The 23,644-nt window shown below is 55.2% G+C and overlaps 1 protein-coding gene across 4 annotated transcripts in view; it reads left to right on the top strand.

The window, feature by feature from the left end:
• Nucleotides 1-23,389, top strand: part of KIRREL3 (kirre like nephrin family adhesion molecule 3) — a 317,016-nt gene extending 293,627 nt beyond the window's left edge. For 3 of the 4 annotated variants that reach the window (XM_084495609.1, XM_084495611.1, XM_084495608.1), the window contains 9 exons: nucleotides 121-248; nucleotides 2,664-2,790; nucleotides 7,520-7,620; nucleotides 7,729-7,927; nucleotides 8,789-8,824; nucleotides 11,856-11,963; nucleotides 15,012-15,121; nucleotides 21,927-22,013; nucleotides 22,443-23,389. In XM_084495609.1, coding sequence (XP_084351735.1) covers nucleotides 121-248; nucleotides 2,664-2,790; nucleotides 7,520-7,620; nucleotides 7,729-7,927; nucleotides 8,789-8,824; nucleotides 11,856-11,963; nucleotides 15,012-15,121; nucleotides 21,927-22,013; nucleotides 22,443-22,886 — 1,340 coding nt within the window. In that variant the 3' untranslated portion in view covers nucleotides 22,887-23,389. The remainder of the gene's footprint in view (nucleotides 1-120; nucleotides 249-2,663; nucleotides 2,791-7,519; nucleotides 7,621-7,728; nucleotides 7,928-8,788; nucleotides 8,825-11,855; nucleotides 11,964-15,011; nucleotides 15,122-21,926; nucleotides 22,014-22,442) is intronic. The other variant, XM_084495610.1, reaches the window with a different exon arrangement.
• The last annotated feature ends 255 nt before the right edge of the window (nucleotides 23,390-23,644 follow it).

Raw genomic sequence — 23,644 nt, 5'->3', positions numbered from 1 at the left:
GTGGCCCGTGGGTATGTGGAGACCTTCCCCTGCTTCTTGCGGCACCGAGACCTCTGTGGTTTGGGGGCTACTGCGTGGCACAGTCCCTCGCTAGTGGTAATGCTGGTCTCCTCTGCACAGTCGGGCCCAGGATGGCGACAGAACCACAGTCCCTCCTCGTTGACCTGGGCTCGGACGCCGTCTTCAACTGCGCCTGGACGGGGAACCCCTCCCTCACCATCGTCTGGATGAAGCGAGGCTCAGGCGTGGTGAGAGTCGCTGCCAGGGTGCTGGGGGCACGGGGCTGGTGGGGCACCCGTGTGGGAAGCGCAAAGGGGCAGCCAGAGCTCTGCCAGGGTGCCATCACTGCCACCCAGTCCTAGGGACATCGCCCTCAGGGTGCGTTTGCAGAGGCTGGATTGAACCAGGATTAAGCAGAGGGCAGAGGATTAAGCAGAGGGCATCTCTCACCCTTGTACTGGCAGCACTCTGTACTGAGCACCATGTGGGGACCACAGCTCCCGGCAGGACCAGTGTGACATTGCTCAGGGCTCAGGAGGCAAGACCAGGAGATCCCGTCCCAACATGCTCAACTCTGCTCACTTGGGTCTGGCCTGGAAGGCTTCTCCACATCCTTTTTGTCCTGAGAAGTGTAAGGAGTTTTGCAAATATTAACCGCAGCTCAGGGAGGCGCGAGAGGCTCTGATCCCCCCTTTGCCATTAGGAGGGCTGAGCAGAGCCTGTTAAGCTAAAGGAGGGCTGAGAAGTGAAACCCACCTGTGAGGGGCACGCAGCCTTGTGTCTGAAAGTACCTTTCAGCTTCATCCAGGCAGATGTGTGCTGAAGGCAATGAGGCTGTGCCAGGTGAGGTGCACGGGCTGTGCCTCTGTGCCTCTGCTCCTGGCACACAGAGCAGGCATCGCCAACGCTGCACGCGTGCATGAGGCAGTCGTCTGCCTTCACTGCTGGCGTGTTTTTCCCAAACCACCATGACCTCCAAGAAAAATATCTCCTGGGAAGCAATCACAGACTTGGGAGAGCTGATAGCTTGAATTAGCTAAGGAATCCCACTGTGTTCGTAATCCCTGGGTGGCTTCCCATCCCTTGGCTGTGGCTGTTGTTTCTCTCAGTTGTTACCATTATTTGAAGGCAGGCAGTGCTCTCACACCATAAGCTGCTATTTCATTTTCTCAAAGCTGCTGGAACTTGCAGAGTGGTGGAAGGAGCTGTGCACAGGGGGACAGGGGCTTCCTGACCCTGCCCAGCCCCAGCCGTGCTCCAGGGCCTGTCCATCATAATGCAGCTCTGCCTTCTCCCCTTCCATGTGGCCAAACTACGCTGGCTTGAAGCCTAGGGGCTCAGGACCACCTGGTTTAGCCCAGCAGAGCTGCTGGAGCTGTTCAGCAGAGCTGCTTCCATCAGCCCTGTGGAGGCTGGCAGGGGGTGCTGCTTTGTAACTCCCCCAAGCTCACAGCCCTGGCTGTCAGGTGTGGGGTTGGGGCTGCTCTTCTCCAGCCCCTCCACTCTCAGACTCCCACAGGATTCCTACCCTTCCTTCTCCTTTCCAGGAAGGAAACAAATCAGAGATGGAAGAGAGGATGAGGCCAAGCAAGGCCTTTGCTCCAGAGATCTGCAAATCTGGAGTCATTTGCATGGGTATCTGCATAACCAGTGCTAAAACAGGGGGCTCAGAGGGGATCTGAAGCTCTGACTATTGCCGGGTCCCCTTCGCCTTGCTGCAGGGCCACCAAGATTATTTGCTGTCTTGTTGCACTCCCACTGAGCACAGGAAGAGCCCTTTCCCAAGGAACATTTGCATTCGCAGGCTGCATCTGCTCTGCCCGCATTGAAGATGAGCAGCTGCAGCTCAGCCCTTGGCCATGAGCACCTTGCAGCATTTTGGGAGGATGGGGAGGCGACGGGCTGGCCCCAGCCTGCAAGCCTGCAAAGTCCTGGGAGAGGAGAGCAAACAGGAGGAGTTAGCCCCTGGGGCATGCATTTCCAGCATGGGAAGCACTTGCTCAAAAGCCACATCTTTTAAATGTCACCAGCGCAGGGATTCTGCTGATGTCCTCAGCCAGATCCCTCTGCTTCGGCACTTGCCAGGATTTCACAAAGCTGCTGATTGCATGGCCGGGGCAGGAGGGCAGGGTGGCTGATAACCATGCTGCAGCCGGTCTCCTCCATGCAGCTGGGGCCCACCAAACCCAGCCCAAATTTCCTGGCCATCCAGGCGGCTGCCAGCTCTCCAGGCTGCCCCCACACACACACACACTTCTGGGGTTGAAATTGCACCTGAACGAGGCTTGGCCCCTGAAAACTTGGAACTGAGAGTGTGGAGCACGCTTCTCTGGAAGGCTTTTTTGCTCCTGGTTACAAGGCAGCTGTGCCAAAGCTTTCCCAGGAAACAGCACCAAGGCTTTTCTCTTTTGTCTTGAGCTCTTGTGGGACTTCCTGCAAAAGTGAGCTTGCAAGAATTCAGGTGAATGGATCAGGACTTTTATTTCCCCACAGACTTGGTAGTTTCCTTATTCCTTGGTCAACAGCAGTGCTATTTCCACGCCATTTAAAACTGCACTTATCCTCATCCCTGTTTTCCCTGAGCTGCCCTTGAGCTTGTAACCCACATCTCCTGCTCAGCTTCCCATCGCTCACCCTGAAAGCAGCCTCCTCCTCTCTTCCAGGTCCTGAGCAATGAGAACAAGCTGACACTCAAGTCCGTCCGCCAGGAAGACGCCGGGAAGTACGTGTGCCGAGCCGTGGTACCGCGGGTCGGCGCAGGGGAACGCGAGGTGACGCTCACTGTCAACGGTACCTCTGGCTTCCCTCTTGCTATTCCTCCCGGTGTTCTCATCAGCTTGTGGCAGTGCATTTAGAATCACCCCCTTGGGTAGTCTCTTCGGGAGCAAATCCCAAGGGGTGGGATCAGAGAGGCTCCTGCCCTGTGGGATTAACTAAGACCCACTTGGTTCCATATTATCAACGGGGGGTTATTGAGTAGCTGGGAGCTGGCGTTTTAAATCTTTAATAGATTTATCTTGCAAAACCCTTGCAAGGTCGGAGAGCGCTGTTGTCTCTGTTGTACAGCTAGAGAGCTGGGAATTGAGCCTGGATCCGAGGCTGGCAGCATAATCACTCGCTCGAAGCACCCAAGGGAGCAAACAGTGCCATGAACCCCCTGTGGCTGCATGGGGCTGCCCCGGCACAGTGCCAGGACTGGGCCCTTCCCTCACCCTGCTGGGGAACTGGGAAGCACCCCAGAGCCCTGCAGGCTGAGGGCACCCTGGCCAGGACCCCGCAGCAGCCGGTTACGAATTGCAGCCTGGATGTGCCCTGCATGAAGGGAAGGAGCCAGGCGGGCTGCAAATGGTATAAACAGAGGATGAATTTTGCATCATCTCTCACCTGCATGACAAACTGGCAGGCTTCAGTCCCTGCTCACTGTCACAAAGAGAGGAAAATAAGCAGGGAAGTGGCACAGCATTAGTTCTGAATGCAGATAATGCTAGGGAGGGAAGCCAAGGGCAACGCAGCAGGATGCTGAAACCCAACCACTCCCTCGACTTCCACTCAGCTCCTCGACGCCTGCATGCTCCTTCCCTGCCGGCTGCTGTGTTTTAATTACAATTAAAATAGCTTGCAGAAAACAAAGCAACAAATTAGCCCAAACAAAGAACCTGCTCCTTTCCCAGCACCTACTAGTCGCTGCCTGCTGTGAGCGTGGAGTGAGGCGCCCAGCGGGATGGGGTCCGCTCATGGTGCACAGCGTGGGGCAGCCCCTCGGGAGCACCCCTTCCTGGTGGCAGGGGCTGCTGCAACCCCCAGGGGACAGCCGCATGTCTCAGGGCCACCATGGGCTCCCGACCCTGCAGGCAAGGAGCAGAGCCCTGGAGCTGTGTCCCCAGGTGTGGTGCCCGTCCCGGTGCTGAGTGCCACAGCTGGAGCATCTGCAGCCCCCGTCAGCACAGCACATTGCATCTAATGGAGCATCTCACAACACGGCACATCTAATCCTGCTAATGAATTCTTCTGCAAGCCTTTTGCACTGCAATTTGAGAGGGGAAGTTGAACGCCTCCTATTTTCAAGTGATTTTAAATCCAGCGGGTGACACAATTGTCTCAAGACCATCGGGTGCCTCTCTCCATAGGCTGGGATTCATCACGGTCAGGTTAGGGACCTGAAAGTGTCTGGGCTGGTGGCACAGGCTGGCAGGTCAGTCTGTCCCAAGGCACAGGGACACTGATGGGAGGAGCTCCATCCCACCCAGATTGATCCCACTACCCAGCGACCCACCCTGAGCCCACCAGCCTGGCCCGGCTGCACCCGCATCCACTCCCAGAACAGCTGCAGCAGCCCAGAGCTGCCTTCCCCCAGCACCGGGGCACAAGGCTACGAGCCTGAAAGGATGCAGATAGGATTCAGAGCCTCACTAGTGGGCAGGAGGATTATGCAAATGGGCTGTGTTTGGCAGGGCTGGAGCAACAGAGGCAAGAAGGCAGCAAGGAGCTTGTGGCACTGCAATAAATCGGCAGCAGCCTGATTTCCAGCCCTGCGCAAGCCAAAGCCACTCCATTCTCCTGGCCATGAGGGCTTTGCAGGACCAAACCACGCTTCCCATCAAGCCATTTTCAGCATCAGCAGGGCTTGGTTCGCTTGGCCTTGAGCAGGATGGAGAAGTTGCAGCCATCCTGTGATGCTCCTGAGCCAGCAAGCCGCCTTCTCCTTTGTGCGAGCCTCCGGGATGGCGCAAATAAATTGGCACCGGCACGCTAAAAATAACCGCAACCAATAGCTCTGTCATTTATATCCATAGCAACATTGTTTAAAGCCTTTCCTTGCCGGCGGGCTGTCTTGAGCTCAGCTCCATGCCAAGCCAGGAACTGGCAGCTTTCACAGGGAGCCAGAGCCCGGTGGAGAATCAAACACCAGCCTCGAACGCAACGAGGCTGCAGCTCTGTGCTATTATTCCCGGGCATGTTCATCTCACAAATGGTCTTTAGTCATCTGCTATTATCATGATGATAAGCCTTTGACTCTGAACTCCTCAAGCAATAATAAAACCCAGAGCCGTTGGCATTTGTGCCATTTAAAATCCACTCTCCTTGGGGAAAATGATCCTTTTTATGATTATTAAGCCATTTTTCTCTAGTGTCACCCAGTCTTGGTGCACTCACAGAATTTGTAAGTAACATGCAATGACTGAAATAGAAAGAAGACAGCTTTTTTATTAATTTAGGCATACAGACCCCATCGCTGCTTTTGGTACTGTTGGTTGTGGGTTCATCAGCCATCAGTGTAGGTGAGCAGCATCACCTAGCACGAGGTGAGGGATCCAGGATGCTTACATGACGCACCCTGTGCCACCCCTGGTGTATGACGAGATCCTGCTGCGTGTCAGCAGAAGCAGCCAAAGCCCCAAGGGATTTGTTACAATATTGGCAAAGCAAGGGGTAAGGCAGACTCTCTGGAGACCCAGGCCAGCTCCTTTAAAGTTTTCAGAGGTGGATAAAGGAGAACGCGTGCCAAGAAGATCATCTTTGAGAAGGCCATTTGGGCAGAAAGCAGCAACAAAATGTTGGTTTTTTTACAATTTTTACAATTTTTACATTTTACAATTTTACATAGTTTTTTTTACAGATAAAAAAGGGCAAAAAAGTGTCCAATAACATGCAGATATGAGCATTATATCTGAATAGTGGAAAACAAGTCCTGAGTGCCTGCTTTAGACCCACCTGCTGTTAGCAGTTGCTCTCCACAGCCATTTCCCGAGCCACTGGCATGTGTGCTGCTCGTGCACAGCACTTCCAGATTTGCAGAGCATGCAGTGAGTGTCCAGATTGTGTTTTACACCAGCTCCATCCCCAAGCAGCAGTCATGGACCTGCAGCATGCTGAAGATGCGTGAAGGCAGTCTCTGTGCCAGTGTGCCTACCGTGGGACTTTTGGGGACAGTAATTGTGCTGCTTTCCCTTGGGCAGAGGAAATGTGGTGTTTCTGGTCTCTGGTTAGTTAAGTGTCCTGCACAGAGCTGGTTTTCTGTGTATCTTACCTCATAGCATCACAGAAAAAAAAAAAAAAAAAAAGAATATAGCTGCATTGCCATGGGAATTGTTTGGGGGGTGAGACTTCAGCACAGAAAGGTGTCGCTGGGGTAATGCCAATGAGCAACTGGATGCATTAGTTGAATTTAGCACTTCAGTACCTTTTTTTCATCAGGCAAATTCGTAACTTGGTGACTTGGAGAATGATCAGTCAAGAATGCCCAGGACAAATATGTTTCTCACCACTTTACCCCACGTGCTGAGACTTTCTTAGAAGAAAATATCAGACACAGGGTCAAAAAAAAAAAAAAAAAAAAAAAAAAAAAAAAAGAGAGAAATGCTTTGCAAATCCACAAAGGATCAATAGATGGGAGAGAGGACAAGCACTGTGAGCTGTCCCACTCTGACTGAACAGAGACCTGAGCTCGGGACGAAGCTCTGCCTGATTCTGCACTGCACTGGCCTCCCTGTGTGGGCTCTTGTCACTGCTCCTGCCACAGCTCTTCCACTTGTTATTGCTCAGACAGAGCCTGAGAGCATTTGCAGCATGTTTGCACATGGCCAGCATCACTCCAGACACCTGCGTCTGGGCGGGTTTGATGAGATGATGGTGTTTGCTGATAACCCCAGGGACAGGCTGACAAACAAGACCACAGCCCAGAACCAGCATCCAACCAGCCAAGCCGGGGCATGGGGAGAGCTGGCAGCCCCACCGCCTTGCCTCGCTTTCCCTGCCTGCATCCCACCTCGATGCCAGCAGAAAGCCACTCATAGAAATGCAAATCTGCTGTAATTAAGGAGGCTAATAAAGAGCAATTAGGATTGCCGTTCTGCTGCTGCTCCCTCAGGGTAATATCCTCCAAACCCGCTCTCATCTCCCACCTCTTTTCTCCTAACCTTCTTCCACCAAGGAGGGACGTGCCCCATGAGCACACCCCTGTGCTCTCAGCATCCTTGCATCACACCCATCTATGGACCCCAGAGTAAAAACACACATCTACCTGCAGTGCATTAAAAAATGCAGGTTGGGGTTTTTGGGTAATTGTAGTGATTTTCACTTCCTACCACTTCCCCTACCACTTCCTTAAGCCCCTGGGGAGCAATTAGTGTAATTGTTGCTTAACAAACTCACAGGAGGGGACTACCATGTGAGCTGGGCTCTTGCTTGGCTCCTGGTGCAAGCAGCCAGGTTTGCCAAGGAGATTTCCACTGAGTGCTCAAGTCCAACACCAGGGATGCAGCAGCAGAGATAGGGACACCCTACTGCTTTTAGGGCACTTTGCCAAAAAAAAAAAAAAAAAAAAGCAGTGCTTTAAAGCAAAGCCCCCTCTGTGCCATGAGCTGTGCCCTGAGTGCATCACGGGAGGTGAGGGAGCTGCTCCTCCATCCCTCTCCGTCCCCTTTTGCCCTTTGGCAGTTCTGCCACCTCCAGCTGTCACCAGTACACTGCATCACCATTTACCCGTGTGTGAAACCGGTGTTCCTCTCCTCTCTTGCAGGGCCACCCATCATCTCCAGCACACAGACACAGCATGCCCTGCACGGCCAGAAAGGGCAGATCAAGTGCTTCATCCGCAGCACCCCTCCGCCAGACCGGATTGTGAGTAGCACCCTCTGCGCAGCGACCCGTGGGGCTTGTCCAAGCCATAGGGTGCCCAGCGGGTGGGCAAAGTACCTGCCCCAGGCTGACCCCACTCTTGCTTGGCAGGCTTGGTCCTGGAAGGAGAACGTCCTGGAGTCTGGGACCTCTGGGCGCTACACGGTGGAGACAGTCAGCACAGACGAAGGCGTCATCTCCACACTGACCATCAGCAACATCGTCCGGGCCGACTTCCAAACCATTTACAACTGCACTGCCTGGAACAGCTTCGGCTCCGACACAGAGATCATCCGGCTCAAAGAGCAAGGTGGGCATCACTGCCGGGGGGCTGCTGTGGGTTAGCACCTGGCTGGGCTGGGAGATGCCACGAGAGGCAGGATGTGCTCTGAAAAGCCCTTGGGATGTCAAAGAGGAAGCTAGGAAGGATGGAGAAAGCACTCCAGCCGTGTCAGATTGCATCCTTAGGGTACCAGCTCCTGGCAGAGGGGCAGGAGGTGGGAAAAGCCCTGCAAAGCCACTGCTACCCAGCGTAGTCCCACTTGCTGAAGCTGGACAGCATGGTCCAATCCTGCACCCCTTGCTCCCTGCCCCACAGCCCAAGGTGATGCCCCTGCCACAGCCTGCAGGATCATTTATATTCATAGAGAGATGGGAACAGCTGCTCCTGCCGAACCCCACTGCCCTTGGGGGATTCCTGGGGTGGCCAGGGGATTTCCAGGCTCGGGGCTCTCCACGGTGAGGAACACTTAGCTCCTGGAGGGACTCCAGTCCTCTTCTGTTTTATTAAATGCCAGGGCAGGCAGGTGGATTGTTCTCATTAAGCTGTGATTTATAGGCAAGGCTGCCGTCCAGATTAAATCAGAGCTAAATGAACCCCTTAAAATTAGCCTTGGGCTTCTTCCAATGCAAACAGAGCCAGTGGTTTTTCCAGGTCGGCTGCCAGCCGGCGGGAACTCTCGGCCGCCAGCTGGGGTCCCAGGCAGAGCCTGAGCCCCCAGACCTGGGTGTTCCTGCGAAGGGACGTCCCTGCCCCAGGCAGGGGACACTGTGGGGTGGCAGAGGACATCCCCTTCAGGGGGACCTGCGCTGGGAGCAGGAAACGCTCCCGAGGCTGGCATGGGCGCTTGGGCTGTGCACGGCTGTGGACACTTGCTTTATTTTCAAACAGGTACGGAAATGAAATCAGGAGCTGGTATTCAAGCAGGTACGGAAATCCTGAGCTGACGGTGAATGTGAATTGTCCCCAGCCGTTACCACGCCTGAGGACCCGGCGTCCTCCCCTCAGCAGGGCAGGCAGGGTGTAGGGAAGGTGCAGAGCAGTGCGGGCAGGGGCTGGCAAGCAGGGCGCTCCGGTCTCCGCTCGGCTCCGTGCTCCCCGGCGAGCCGCCCTGCCTCTCTGTGCCCCAGTCCCCAGCCACTGAGAGGGGGATAATGCTACACAGCCATGTTTTGCACCTAAAGGGATTGCATACATGCTCTTATGGGGCAAGCCAGAGGGGGAAGTGCAAGTTTCCAGGCTTGTCTGCAGATGTCAGCTTTGCTCAGCTTGCCGGGAGGGTCACACTGCTGTTGTCTCTGGGCTCTGGTTTGCTGTCCCAGCCACTGGGCCCTGTCTCTGGCCCTTTGCAGTCACATTTTTTAGCAGCCCAGCAGAGCCTCAGGCACCTTCCCCACCCCATCCCCTGCATGATTCTCCATCATCCTCAAGTGGCATCATTCACCATTACTACTCATGCTCGCTCAGCTCTGAATTGCAGATCCTGTGCCCTAAAGCTGAGAGCCAGTAAGCTCTCTGCTCACATCCTTCCCCCTCACCCTTTTGCCCCACATCTCCCTGGGAGAGCCAAGGCGAAAAAAAAAAAATCTGCCAGAATCCTGCAGCAAGTTACCATCTCTGTCAGGAGCACCACCTGGCAGGTGGCATCAGGCTACCAGGAGAAGAAAGGCCCAAAGGCTTCTTGCTGTGAGTCAGCTGGTGTCTTGTAGGACGATGGTTTGAGGATGCGTGCCTTGGGGCTCTACTGCTCGAGCCTGAGCTCACGGAGCACTCAGGAGCCCCAGGGAAACTCTTGCACTGCAGTGGTGGTGAGCAGTCAGCAGGCTGGGCAGGCTGATCAGGGAACAGAGCAAGTGCTGCCAGAGTCATGTCACTGTTGGTCCAGCCGTGGTGACAAGTGACAAATCCAGAAATAGGCAGGCCCAGCAGAAAGTTCATGAGTGAGATAAAAACTGAAAAGCCTCAGTATAAACCACAAATTTCATCACTTTAAACAAGCTCTGCAGGGAAGATGAAAGGCTCTTTCTAGATCAAGTGCGAGCAGAAAAGCCTCACTTCAAGCAGCGTGTTTTTTTTGTCACTCTGCAGTTCTCAAGATAGGGCTCAGACCCATCAGGGTGCTGAGATCAGGTTCTGGGTGAAATCTGTGGTCAAAAAGTGAGAGAACACCTTACCTGCAGCCCAGAAAGTCCCAGTGATCTCAGCAGAAGGGTGGCTGGTGTCCTCTCCATGCCCCCAGGTGGCCACAGGACCTCTTTTTTCCCATTTCTCCACACCAGCTCCACCCCAAAGGACAGTATGAAATGCTTTCCTTATCACCCATCTGTCACCCATCAGGCCACTGGGCTTTGCTTTACCAGACCACCTCTCCCCATTCCCAAAATTCACCCCATCCTTCCATAAGGCAGAGGGGCCAAGCAAGCAGAAAGCCTGTGCTGGAGGCAGGCAGGAGGGTGGCAAGAACATGCTCAGATGTGGATGTTCCATCATGGGCTGGAGCAACTCGCTGCCATCAGAGGTAGCAGCTCCGAGCAGGACACTCTGTGCTTCCTGACCCCTCTCCTGCCTCCAAAGCTCCCCAAAGCAGAGAGGATGCTCTGGTCTCACACTGATCGAGGGCAGCGGATGGATGAAAGGCTTTGCTTTGCCAGACACCATATGTGCCATTGTAGGTGTGATTCAGGGCACAAATTTAACCCCCCAGTAGGTAGATAATGGCTCCTGCGGGCTCACCCGGCTGCAATGGAAAGGGTTCCTCCTTTTGGGGCAGTAGCGGATTCACAAGAGGCCAAGGGGTGTTTAGAAATAACAGGAAAGGGGGCCTGTAGGCATCTGCTGCTTTCAGGGAGGTCTCTGAGTGAGGCAGGTGGTGAAGGCAATCTGCGGTACCTGGTGCTGGTGCTGGCAGCCACCCCGAGAGCAGGCAGAGCGCCTGGGGGCACCGATCAGGGAGGGAGCACGGCTCATGGGCTGAGCACCTGACCCTCCTGCCATCAGTGTGAGTTCATACCTCCCCTCCCGGCACACCTCACAAGCCTGGATCTGTGCAAATAAATCCACTTTGCTGGCTGGGCTGCAGCTGAAATCCCTGCTGGGAGCCCAGCTGTGAAGTTGCCACAGGCAGGAGGCAGCGAGCAGTAACCCCTGCCCCCAGGCTGTGGGATGGGGGGCCCTGCCTGCCCGTCGTGGTCTGCCTTCTCTCCCTCCTTCCCTCCCAAACTTGCTAAGCCGAGGAAAAAGGCAAGAGGCTGGGATGTGAAGCAGGCAGAGGCCATGACGGATGGCGCTTGGGTTAATCCATCCCCAGATACTTTATGGCCAGCACCTTCCAGTACCGCTCCGCGGAGCTGAGCTGTCACCTCTGGCAGGTGGGCACAGTGCCTGGTCTCCATCCCCCTGTATTTCACCAGCCCTGCTCTGTAACCTTTCTCCCAGCCAGCTCTGATGCCATTTCTCTTTCTTAATAATATTAACAGGCTGTCTTCTTTTGCACTTGCCATCCACAGCCCTTTAGAGTTAGCTGTTCATTCATTGAGCCATGTGGTGCTACTGAAAGCAATTAGCTTTTCTGGCTCCCTCCTCCTCCCACCACATAGGGGAAACTGAGGCACAGAGAGGTCAGAGCCTGTCCGAACTGCAGCACACGGCAGTGGCAGAGCTACAAGCTTTGCTCACTGGGCAAAGGGAGCATGGCAGCACCGGGTCTCGCCTCCCCATCCCATTGCCAGCAGCAGCAAGTCGGGGCCAGGGGAGCGAGCCAGGCTCGGTCTCTTTCCCCAGACGGTGCCACGCAGGGACGAGGGATGAAGCGCTGCGGGGGGAGCGGGGAAGAACCCAAAACCCTCCCCAGGTTCACCACTGAGCCACTTGCCAATATCCGGGGGGGGGCTCGCCAGAGGGGGAGAGCCACCCCGCTGCCTTCGGCACAGCTTCAGCCGTGCTCTCCTTCCTCTTGCAGAGTCGGTGCCGATGGCGGTGATCATCGGAGTGGCCGTGGGGGCCGGCGTGGCATTCCTGGTGCTGATGGCCACCATCGTCGCCTTCTGCTGTGCCCGCTCTCAGCGAAGTAAGTGTGGGACGAATGCAAAGCCCACCCATCAGAGGAAAAGGGCTGGTGCCAGACCTGCTCAGGGCAGCCCAGAGCCATCAGCTGTCCAGGGGGGAGAAGTTCCCTGCGCCCCGGTGTGCCAGGCCACTGCTGAAAAACCTCCTCAGGCTGCATCCTCTTTGTTCTGCTTCTATTTCAAGTGCATTTGCAGACATAAAGCATGTATTTCTGGGTGGGGAATTACAGACAGCGTGATGGGACACACGGTATTTGACGCCCAGCTGCAGTGGGAGTCCAAGTTAAAGGGACATTAGAGACACAGGCAGAGGGAAGGAGGGGTAAGCAGAGTGGCATCATGTTGCCTCATTAAAAAGAAACCAGGAAATTAAAGGATGATTGTTGGCTAAATGAAAAGGCCTGGAACTATGAGGGAGAGCAGCATGAGCATCCGGAGTATCTCGGGTAGCAGGAGAGAGCGCGCAGTGCTGGACGATGCTCCCAGCTTGGGAGACGCATGCAGGAAACAGTGGATTTTCTTCCCTTGCTTTCCCCTTCTTGTTCTCCCCGTCATTTGCAAAGCAATCAAAGAGCCCTGTCTCCTCCTGGGTTTGGGTACAAATGCATGGCTTCCCACAGCAGAGATGTGTTTAATTTTAAGAGCAGTAACGATGCCTCTCCCTGCTCAATTCCCCACATTTTGAACTCTTGCAGACTGCATTAGCAACTTGTGCAAGTATTAACGAATTAAAACCAGGGCCATCATTAATCTTGCTTTTTTGGGAAGGGTTGCTGACAGGCAGGAGTGATGCTAGGACCTTGCCAATTCGATTTTGCTGAGCTCATTCAGCAATGATGGGCAATTCGAGTGCCTGGAAGAGGAGGCCAAGCCCTGTTACCACGTCAGTGCTTGGCTGCAATCGGCCGTGCTCTCCCTGCGGTGCAGACACGCACACCCTGCATTGCTCAGAGCATGTGGTTCGTTATATCCCCCTTTTTGGCTGTAACCAGATGGTGCAGGGCTCTTTGCAGGACACACAGTATAAAGTGAATGCCATGACAACAGATCAAAGATGTGGTGCACATGCCAGCTTTCAGAGCCGTCACCGGCAGTTTCAGGCAGCAGTCACTCACAGGCTGGATGCACACAGAGGAAGGGAAGGGCTTTGGGGGACAAAGCGGTGCTCGTCCTTCCACGAGCTTGTTTGAAGGCAGCCCTGGGAGATTCCCAGGCAGAATCAGGAATAAAAGGCGTTTTCCTCCCTGGCGATGGGAGCATGAACAGAGGAAGAGGGAACCGGGAATGTGGTGGTGTGGCAGCGCTCCAAGCCCCTTTCCTCCACCATGGTTCCAGTGCAGCTCCCCTGGGGAGGTCTTCAGCAGAGGGTGCTGGGCTGCCCAGCTCCCACCTCCCCAGGGGCAGCAGCCGGCCCTGGAGGAACTCATCCTGCACCCCCCTCACCATGCAGGGCAGGACTCGGCTGCCAGGGTGTGCAATTTTTGCAGATGCTGCCAGAGTGTTTGCACTGAAGGGATCGCACACGTGATGCTGTGGCCGGTACCCATGGGGCGGTCTGGCCACGTGCCGAGAAGGGGAGGCGAGGACTTAGCGATGTGACACCTGCAGAGGTATCACAGAGACCAGCTGAGGACTGATGGGCCCAGCAGAGCGCTTTGATGCAGGGCGAGGGACTCATTTCCTACCTGGATGACTGCAGATTTGTCTCCCAGGACAAATACGGGAGCGCGGTGGCATCATTTGAAGCAGCAGCCTGCAAACAAAGCCTGCAGCCTGTGGCTCCCCACGGAGGGGACAAGGTGACCCAGCAGTGACTCAGGGAAGGCACCTCCTGCACCACCCGTGGCACAGGGGAGGCGACCCCAGCTTTGGGGAGAGCAGAGCAGCAGCAAGCACAGACAGACCGAGACTGGAGGCTGTTTGTTTTCTGGAAAAGAAAGGAAAAAAGACTTTATGGCACATCTGTTGTTGTATCTTCGGTGGCATAACAGCCCAGAGTTATTTAAAGGGGAACACTCTTGGGGCAGGATGTGCAAGACGGTAATTAGCTTTTCCTTGTGATTAAATATGGAGGCTCCCGTACCAGGAATGTCATCCCAGCCAAAATAAAGAAAGAAATAACGAGCCACAACAAAGAGCAGTAAAGACCTGCCAGCAAAGCCACGCAGCTTGGAGATGCCCGCGGGTGGCAGCAGGGCTGCAGGCACCAAGGCTGAGGGATGCCAAGGGGAGAAGATGGAGCCCAAGGACGGAGCCCCAAGCCAGGGGCCAGCCATGGTGGATCCGAAAGCCCCAAGGCCCCATGGGGCCAGGAGGGGTGGTGCAGCAAGAGCCCTGCGTGGCACACAGAGCCCGAGCACCCGCGTCAAAGCCACGAGCTGTTGGTATCTTGCTGCACGGGTTTGCATCCATCTCTGCATTTCATCTCAGATCCGCACAGCCGTTTCTTTTCCCGCTGCTCGCCGTCTTTGGTTTAATTTTTCTAAAATGACTTCTTCAAAGCATGCCTGACACCTTCAGGGAAGACAGAGTCTCTCCATACAATTTCTATCTTCCCCTTGCCCTGAATGAAAACAGGCTGCTTGGTGCAGCAGCCGGGGGTGATTTTATCATCTCTCCCAGAGCCCTGGCTTCATCTTTGTTAATTGCTTGGACTTTCCCTTTGGTGCCTGCTCCCCAAGACTTTTCTCAGGGGCTTCCCAGTGCACGAGAAGAGCTGTTGGGTCCCTTGGGAGTGGTGTTTCATGTGCTCCTCAAGCTGTAGACCATCAGTCTGGACAAACATCCCCTGACTGCTTGGGCAGCCCAGGCTCCTGATGCAGTCCAGCAGAGACTAACCAAGCTCCCATGGGAGTTAAACTAGAAATCTGAGCTCCATGGTGAGGAAGGTTTCACATGCCTGCACCCTGTGGTAGTCCAGCATCGCTCTCCCCAGTCTTGGATGCACTTACTGAGCTGGGGTTAGGGCTGCACTCAGACCGGTCCCTGAGGGTGCTCAGCACGGCTGCGTTCATTAACCCCTCTCCCTCTCTGTCTCCCTCTCTGCCCAGATCTGAAAGGTGTGGTCTCTGCCAAGAACGATATCCGCGTGGAGATTGTGCACAAGGAGCCAGCCTCAGGCAGGGAGACGGAGGAGCACCCCACGATCAAGCAGCTGATGGTAAGGGTTTCCTTCCCCTCCCTGTAAGCAATTAACGGGTTTGATGGTAACGAGCACAGGCACACACAGTGCGGTGCCATAATCCCCTCCCTGGGCAAAGATGCTCATCCAAAACCTTCCTCTTGAGGTACCATGCAGTAAAAGCTCCTCAAGTGAAACTTTGCTAATGAGGAGCAAGGACGGGCTGAGGCTGATTGCAGCAGCCCAGCTGCCCATGGGGCTAATTGCAAAGCAAGTTTGCCACCTTACGCGGGGGGAAGTGCTGCAAACTGCAAGCAGGCACACAGTAGGTGAACATGGGATAATAATAAAGTAATTAGCCAGCACAAACGGCACTCTCCTGGATACGCTTGAGATATTAATAAGTGCAAAAGCAGCACGTGCAGACGGTGGTTTGCAGACTGCTAACCCAGCGGTGTGTGGCCAGCCCAGCGTGGAGTGGATTTGCCGCTGGGGAGGGCTGGGCAGGGGAGGGTGCTGATGAGCAGGAAATTCATCCCCACGGTGAGTTCAGCTTCGTCCCAAGACTGGCATATCCCCACGGGCACGGGCTACTCCTCTCACTGCCAGCACCTCTTTTCTCCACATCTGAGGCACAGCCTGCTGCCACTGCTGCTTGCTGGTGTCGTATTGTAGGTGACAAATACAAGCCGAACAAGTGATGAGGTGAGTCGAGCCAAAGAAAGCCAGGAAGCTGAAAAAGGTTGGAGAAAAGAGCAGATGTGAGAGGGAGAAAGGGCTGAAGCGAGCGGGGGCTGCTTTCTAGGCTGCTGGGTTGTTTTTGCCCTCCGGATTTTGGGGCAGCAGTTGAAAGCATCACTACACCCTGCTGGGCAGTGCACGTGTACAGCAAGTGAGGATGCAGGAGGCAATGGAGCCTGCCAGCCAAGCACAGAGGTTTCTGTGCTGGGAGCTTCATCCTCAGAGGGGCTTTGCCCAGGAGGGACCAGCAAAGGCAGAGGTGACCTCTGTAAGTGGGATCTCTGCTTTCCAGGCAGGGAAGAAGGAAAGGGGTCTGAAAACTTGTGGGGGGGTTCTTTTTAGATCAGCCAAGCATCTTTGCTCAGCAGAAGGGCAGAGCAGGCTGGGCTTTGGTTTCGGACCATGCTGCAGAGATGATGGGAAATACGGAGTTTCCTCTGCGTGGGACCCTGTGCCACCATCTGTACAGCGCTGCCGGGGAGCTTCCAAAGGAAGGGCTGAGATTTGCCTAAATGCTGCTCAAATGCTCAAATGCTGCTCGAATTTGCCCAATTGCTGCTCCATCAACACGCTGGAAGCCTCAGCAGAGAAGACAGATGAGTGACACTTACCAGTGACGAGCGGTAAATGGGGATGAGGATGGTGATGGGAGGCCAGGGACAGGGTCTGAGCCTGCAGGATACTGTGGGGGCGAGCAGGGTGCAGTGCTTGCTTGGCTCATTTACCAGAGCCAGACGGCGATTCTGCATCCACGTGTGCCCTTGATGAGGTTGGTACCGGAGCAGCACGGCACGGCGCTGAGCACGTTTCAATAAGGATCTTGGCAGGATGGAAATGGTGCAGAAAAAAATGACAACATTGATTTGATAGCAGGAAAAAATGCCTTACAGGGAGAGGTTTAGAGAGCTCATGTGTTTTAGCTCATCAGAAAGATTTCTGAGAGGTGATTTGGTTGCAGCATGCTGTATTAAAGCTATTTGAGCGCAACCAAGGCAGGCAAAATCAAGCACAGTGAGGTACAACATGACAGCATAGCAGTGAGTGTGCTTGGCTGCTGGACTGGGGGGAGGAGGAGATTTCCCCACTCTCATGGCCAAGCTTTTCCTGGAGACACATGAGCTGAAAATAACCCTGTCAGAGCAACATCATCCAACAGGCTGGAAGAGATGGCCTAAAGTCTCTGAGCTTGATGCTGGGTCTCCATGCGAGTTTGGCACTGATTGGGACATCCCTGGAGATGAGAAGACATCAAAGCCCCTCCACTGCATGGACCGGATCCTCCCTGTCCTCATCTGCCCTTGGCAAGAGCACCCCCAGCAAACACTCCCCAAATTCCCTTCCCTGCTCGGGTGCTCACCCCACTCCCACTGCTCGCTGCTGGGAGCAGCCTCCTCAGGCAGTGAGCTGCCTCGGCCCAGGTGCTGCACAGCTTCCTGATCAGGCTCTGTGTTTGTCACCGGCAGATGAAGTTGCAGAACTCATCCACTAACGAGCAGTGGGTGGTGAGACCCCTCTGGCAGGAGCAGTGGCAACGCGCTGCAGCACCCTGCTTGCTCACCCCATCCCCTCCTGCTCTCCCTCCTCCCTGCACCAGCACCGTGGCCCCTGCTGCTCCTTCATTTGCACCTCCTGAGCTCACCGGGATATTTCCTGCCCATGGTGGAACCTGAAATTATCTCCTTGCCCTCAACAATGTTCCTAACACCTTGCAATTTAATATCAACTGTGAACTGCATTAACACACTGGGCGCTGGAGTAGCACGATCATTAATGCAGATGTTAACAAAAGGCAGCTCCACATCAGCCCCTTCCCTCTGTCCCAGGCCCTGCGGGAGTGGAGGTGCAGCTGTGGCATGGACGGTGCTTTGCTCTGCTTAAGTGTTTTGGGCTGCAGAGCGACTCTTTTTTTTTTTTCCCCCTAGTTTTTCCTGAAAATCATTATTGCATTTGTTATTTTGCAGCCATCTGTGACCTCCACAGTGCTCTGTGCTTTTCACAAATAATTATTCATGCATCTGTAAATTCATTAACACCTTAGGAGACACGTCATGCTGTCTGATTTGCATATGTTCACGTTGTCTCAGCATAGTGCCCCCCCTCTAGACGGAGGAAGGCTGCCAGCCCAAAGAGGCCAGCAAGCAAACAGCCACCAGAAGCTGCAGGCAAGAGCTCCCGTTAAAGCGTGTGATCCCAGAAAAAAAAAAAAAAAAAAGAAAAAAAAAAGGCAAGCCTTCTGCAATGACAGCTTTGTCTCTTGTTCCGTTCAGCCCTGACATGCCAGGGTTCCTGGCAGCAGCACACCAGTTCGGCTCCGACGCTGCCTGGCCATGATGAGGGACAGCAGAGGAGCGAAGGACCATCAGCTTGGATGTGGTTTATCCTCATCTGCTGTCACGGCTCGGTGATGGGGTTGTTACTTCTGGTGGATTAGGGTCTGTGCCTCAGTTTACCCACCTGTGAAATGGGGCTGAAGGTGCTGGATGAGACTTCCCTGCTGCCAGGGATACTTATAACAGCGATGAGCCCAAAGGGACCAACACACAAGAGCATCCCAAATCAAACGGGGTCCAGCGCAGCCAGGTGGGCCCAGGCATCGCTTTGGAGTAGAATGGTGAAAACAACAAAACCGGGCTGATGGCCTTCTTGCTCCACTTACTTTTTTTCCCCATCCTCCTGCTCCATGGGACAAATCCCCACTTTGGTCACACCTGCAGCCACCACTGCACACATCCTTGGCTCAGGAGGTGAGCTCAGGTCCAAGTTAAAGAGAAAAAAAGCAGAAATTCAGGGCAAGAGACATTTCTACCCATAGCCCAGCTGCCAGGGCATCATGCTTCTGCCTTTCTTCCCAAGAAATGCTTCAAGCACCCCGTGGATTATCAGGAATCTGATAAGCAGCGTCCCTCACCTCTGTTAGGGTTTGACCTGTGCAAGTTTCAAAGTACATCTGAGTGTCATCCAATTACCCGACAAGCAGAAAACATTATAATTAAACCCAGAGCAAGGAGGGGAGCAGCCCCCCAGGCAGGGCTCTCGCCAGCCTGTATGGGTTCATCGCCTGCCTCTGTGCTGGGACCCTGCCGGGGACTCCGCAGGGAGACCCATTTTAAAAACATATTGTCTCCTGTAATGAAAGCAAAGAATTTAATATCCGGTCTGTTGAATTCACCATCCCAGATGAAAGCAGCTTCATTTTGCGGAGCTAAATGAGGGAGAGCTTCAGCATGCGGAGGATTAGGCAGCACAGTGCTGGAGCATACCCAGCCTGGCGAGCAAGGCGGGTTTGCCAGCAAAGGGAGCAGCCTGGGATTTTAATATTTAAGAATCATTTCTCTGCCTTGCACGACCTTGAGGAGTCACCTTGATGGCTGTAGGAAACAGCGTAGAAAACCTGGTATGTTGCTTTGCAGTGGGGAGTCTTTTGCAGCAAGAGAAACTGAGGCACGAAATGATTACGGATGCCACACATTGCACCCTGTAGCCATGTGGGTCACGAGGGACCAGTGAGGCTTGGGCATGGGGAGGGGGAGAGAGTAAGAGCAGCACCCTGGTCTCAGGATGCCAAAGCTGGCACCACCCGGTGCTGCCAGGCGGCATTGGCAGCTGGCACGCTGTCCCCGGGATCTGGCCATGCCCTTGAGTTGAGCAGCACCAGCAGGAAGGGGATGGCAGGCACTCGGCTCCAACAAGGCGGTGCACAGCGTTGTCACCAGCCATCAGCATGGCAGCAGAGAGGCCAAAGGATGGCAGCATATTGGTGGCTTAGTCCAGAGGGCAGCCGGGCACCAGGCAAAGCCTGCAGGTGGCACAGGGTGGCTGGGCCCTCGTCGGCACTTGGGAAGCTCTGCGCTGCCCTGGGCACGGATGGGACCCACTGGGAATGGGGACCTAGCTGGTGCCCCCATGTCCTGCTCTGCTTTGAACATTTTTCTCTACCCTCCTCCTCCCCTGCTGTCTGTGCGTTCATAATCCTTATTAATAGCGGTGATGGAGTTAACTTTCGTCCCCACTCTGCATATTGACATGTAGCCACCTGTTTGAATGAGGAGCCTCCTCATTAACATGCTATTTATATACAGCAGCTCGGGTGGCATTTGATAGTCACGCAGCACTCCGAGCGCTGCCCACTCCGCAGCAGATGCCCTTTTGTGCTCAGAGGGATGGAGAAGATATGGAAGCCATTTAGCGGGGGAAAAAAATAAAATAAAAATATGTAGCAAAAGCCACTCACTTTGGGTGAGCTGGGAAGGAGCTGCCTGCCCCTGTCCAGGTCTGGGTTAAAGGGTCGTGCTTGAGCTTTGCCAGCCGAGGATAGAGAAAGGCTCGTGCCTCCCTCTGGCTGATTTCCCAGCCAACCCGGAGCAGCACAGGCCTGGCCGGTGCCCATCGGATGCCGGGATGGGGATGAGTGTGGTCAGGGACTCCCAAGCTCTCTGTTTACCCAGGGATCAAAAGGAGAGGAAGGAACGCAAACGAGCGCCCCGCTGCCCGCTAATTGACAGCATGAGATTGCACTGAGCTAAGTCGTGGCGCGGGCTTTAATAAAGGTCACGTTAATGAATGGCTTAATTTGGGAATTAGAAATGAACGGCTGCGCGTGCTGCACGGGGACCCAGTGCCCTCTGATGGTGCAGGGGCTCACTGCAGCACCACACCCCCGAGGGAGCCCCCAGCCCCCCAGCCCTGGGCACAGGCAGGTCCCCAGTGGGCTATAGGAGCACCCCAAATCACCATGGCAAGAGGCACCATGAAATGCCTTACAAGACCCCAGAAAACCCATGCCACCACTCGACTTTGGTGTTGCAAGGCACCAGTGGGACACCGCCTTGGCAGGTGTGCTGCCCTGCCCCGCTCCAGCCCCCAGTCACCACCAAACCCCAGCAAAATGTGAGAGGAGAAGGGGTTTCTCCATTGGGGACTTGGAAATCCTTTGGGCACAGTCTGTACAGCCATGTGCAGCCTCCTGCAGCCGTCCTGCAGGGATTTAGGGGCCCCTCGTGCTGCAGGTTCAGCTGCCCTGAGTTTCGTGCTTGGTGACACGTGTGTTTATCCTACTAAATCAATGGCTCTTACAAGCTTTTTTTTTTTTTTTTTTTTTTCCTGGAAAAACTCAGGTACTTTAATTTATTGCATTTAATAGCCATATCAAAGGCTTTCAGAAGATGAACAGAAAGCGCTGCAGGGTGAATTTCCACAACCACTTACCGTTTTAAAAAGGGAAAAGAGAGGGAAAAAAAGAGCAGGCACACACGGAGGAGTCGGGCAGGCCAGCTGTGCAGCCTTGGGTCTGCAAGCGGGACGGGGCTCGGCACCTCTATGAGCCAGAGCTGCGCAATCCGTGCAGGCAGAGATAAAAGGCAGCTGAGAAATTGGCCGATAATTATTCAGCGTCTGCACAGACCCACCTTTCTGAAGTACGGATAATTAAAGTCATATTCTAATTAACGCACACCTTGCCCCCAGTTGCGGTCAGCCTTCAAAAGAAGAAATAATGAGGTGGGGAGGAGTGGGCTGCCCTGGTGAGGCCAGTGTGCCTGGGCAGCAGCATCCGTATCCAGAGCAGCAGCGAGCAGAAATCAACCCCAAGGTGTCAGTTCCTGACCGGTCCCTGCCGGCACCACTCCCAGCAAGGCTGGGTAAAGGCTCCAGGACTCAAATATTTTGAGAGAAGCCAAAGTCAAGAATTTAAAATAAAATAAAATAAGGATTTCACATTAATTATGGCATTAAGGACACGCCAAAACCCACCTGGGATTTTATTTTTTTTTTTACTGAGAAGTTGTCTAGCAGCCAAATTCAGGTTAGGAGGAAAGGATGAGAAAGGAGGAGGAAAAAAAATTAAAAAGACATTCTGGGGGTTGTTTTGGACAGGGGTGTCACTGTCAGCAATTCGCAGCCACAACAGCTGTGAATAATTCATCCTCTGCATCAGCTCAGCCTTTTTGGTCCTGGCCAGAGAGGAAGAAAGCAACTTGTGAGCAGAGCATCAGCTGTGTAGAGGTGCTGATGCTGCCCTGCTGGAGTGGCCCTGGGCAAGTCCTTCCTGGAGTCACCACCAGGAGCAGGGCTGGGGGTGCTCATGCCCAGTTGCCTCCTTTCCTAGATGGACCGGGGGGAGTTCCAGCAGGACTCGGTGCTGAAGCAGCTCGAGGTGCTCAAGGAGGAGGAGAAGGAGTTCCAGAACCTGAAGGTGAGCCAGGCCCCAGGACAGAGCCTCGACAGCAGCCACCCTCTGTCCCCAGCCCTGCAGACGGAGGTGCCTCCGTGTCCCTCGGGTGCCGGCGTGGCCCTGTGCCAGCCATGGGGCACGATCAGCCCTTCCCTTGCCGTATGCCACCCCTTGGCTCCCGTGGTGACCTCTGTCCCCATGCCAGGAGGGATGCTGCAGTACCCCCGGTGCCATCTGCTGGTCTCAGCACCCTCTGGGGGCAAGAAAAATAAATCAAGGTGTGTGCCAGGATCAGGGTAGGGGGGAGAAGAAGGGGGAATTGGTCACACAGGGGGATGCTCAGATGCTGCAGCCAGGTTGGGTGGTGGAGGGCATCCCTATCCCACCCCAATGAGCTGGAGGGAGTTTGGGGTGCCCCCAATCCCCACCAACACCACCACCACCCCGCAGGATCCCACCAACGGCTACTACAGTGTGAACACCTTCAAGGAGCACCACTCGACGCCCACCATCTCGCTGTCGGGCTGCCCGGCGGACCTGCGCCCTGCTGGCAAGCAGCGGGTGCCCACGGGCATGTCCTTCACCAACATCTACAGCACGCTGAGCGGGCAGAGCCGCCTCTACGACTACAGCCAGCGCTTCGTGCTGGGCATGGGCAGCAGCTCCATCGAGCTGTGCGAGCGTGAGTTCCAGCGCGGCTCCATGAGCGACAGCAGCTCCTTCCTCGACACGCAGTGCGACAGCAGCATCAGCAGCAGCGGCAAGCAGGACGGCTACGTGCAGTTTGACAAGGCCAGCAAAGCCTCCGCGTCCTCCTCCCACCATTCCCAGTCCTCGTCCCAAAATTCGGACCCCAGCCGGCCCCTGCAGAGGCGGATGCAGACACACGTTTGAACCCCGGGGATGCCCGTGGGGCACGGGCTGGGGGCTCTCCACACTGGGACGGTCACGCCGGTGGTGGGAGAGCCAGGACCTGGCCCCCAGAGCAGGGCTGTGCCAGCAGGGAACGGGACCGCTGCACACTGAGCACGACCCCGCCGAGGATGCGGCGCCATCCCCAAAAGGTGTGGGGGGGAGGGGGCTTGGGGCCACCGTCGTCCCAGTGAATGCCCCCCCCTGCACCCACCCATCCGCTCGCCTCCGCTTCCCCGCTCCGCTCGCCCCTGGCTCCTTTCCTTCCTTCTTGGTGTTTGGTGTCCATAATTATAGAGTCCATTTCGGGGGGGTCCCGTCGTGGTGGGATGGGGGGTGGGGGGGAGACACATGCCAGCGGGGACGGGGACCCCCAGAGCACCCCCGGGAAGGGCCTCGCCGCGCTGTATCGCGGGCAATACAAGAGGTGTTTCTCGTGGCACGCCTGGGCTGATGGCCGCGCCGGGAGGGGACGAGGACAAGGATGCTGCTGCTTCCCGTGCCTTTCTTCCTGCTGTGACACCTCCTTCACCCGGGAGCTTGGGGTGTGCAGCAGTGTCCCCACGGTGGGGAGGCTGCAGGGGTGAGGACCCCACCATGGGGGCTCGGTACACGGGGAAACTGAGGCACAGGGGCAGCCGCTAGCAGGGCCCCACAGCTCCATCCCTGCAGGAGCCAGGACGTGGGGCGTCACAGCAGGGACACAGCAGGTAAGGGCAGGGAGGGACAGGGAGCCTGGG

Source organism: Aythya ferina (genome assembly GCF_964211825.1).
Source record: "Aythya ferina genome assembly, chromosome: 22".
NCBI classification, from domain to species: domain Eukaryota; kingdom Metazoa; phylum Chordata; class Aves; order Anseriformes; family Anatidae; genus Aythya; species Aythya ferina.
The sequence above is the reverse complement of the archived record's forward strand: the minus strand, read 5'-3'. Positions and strand labels throughout refer to the sequence as shown.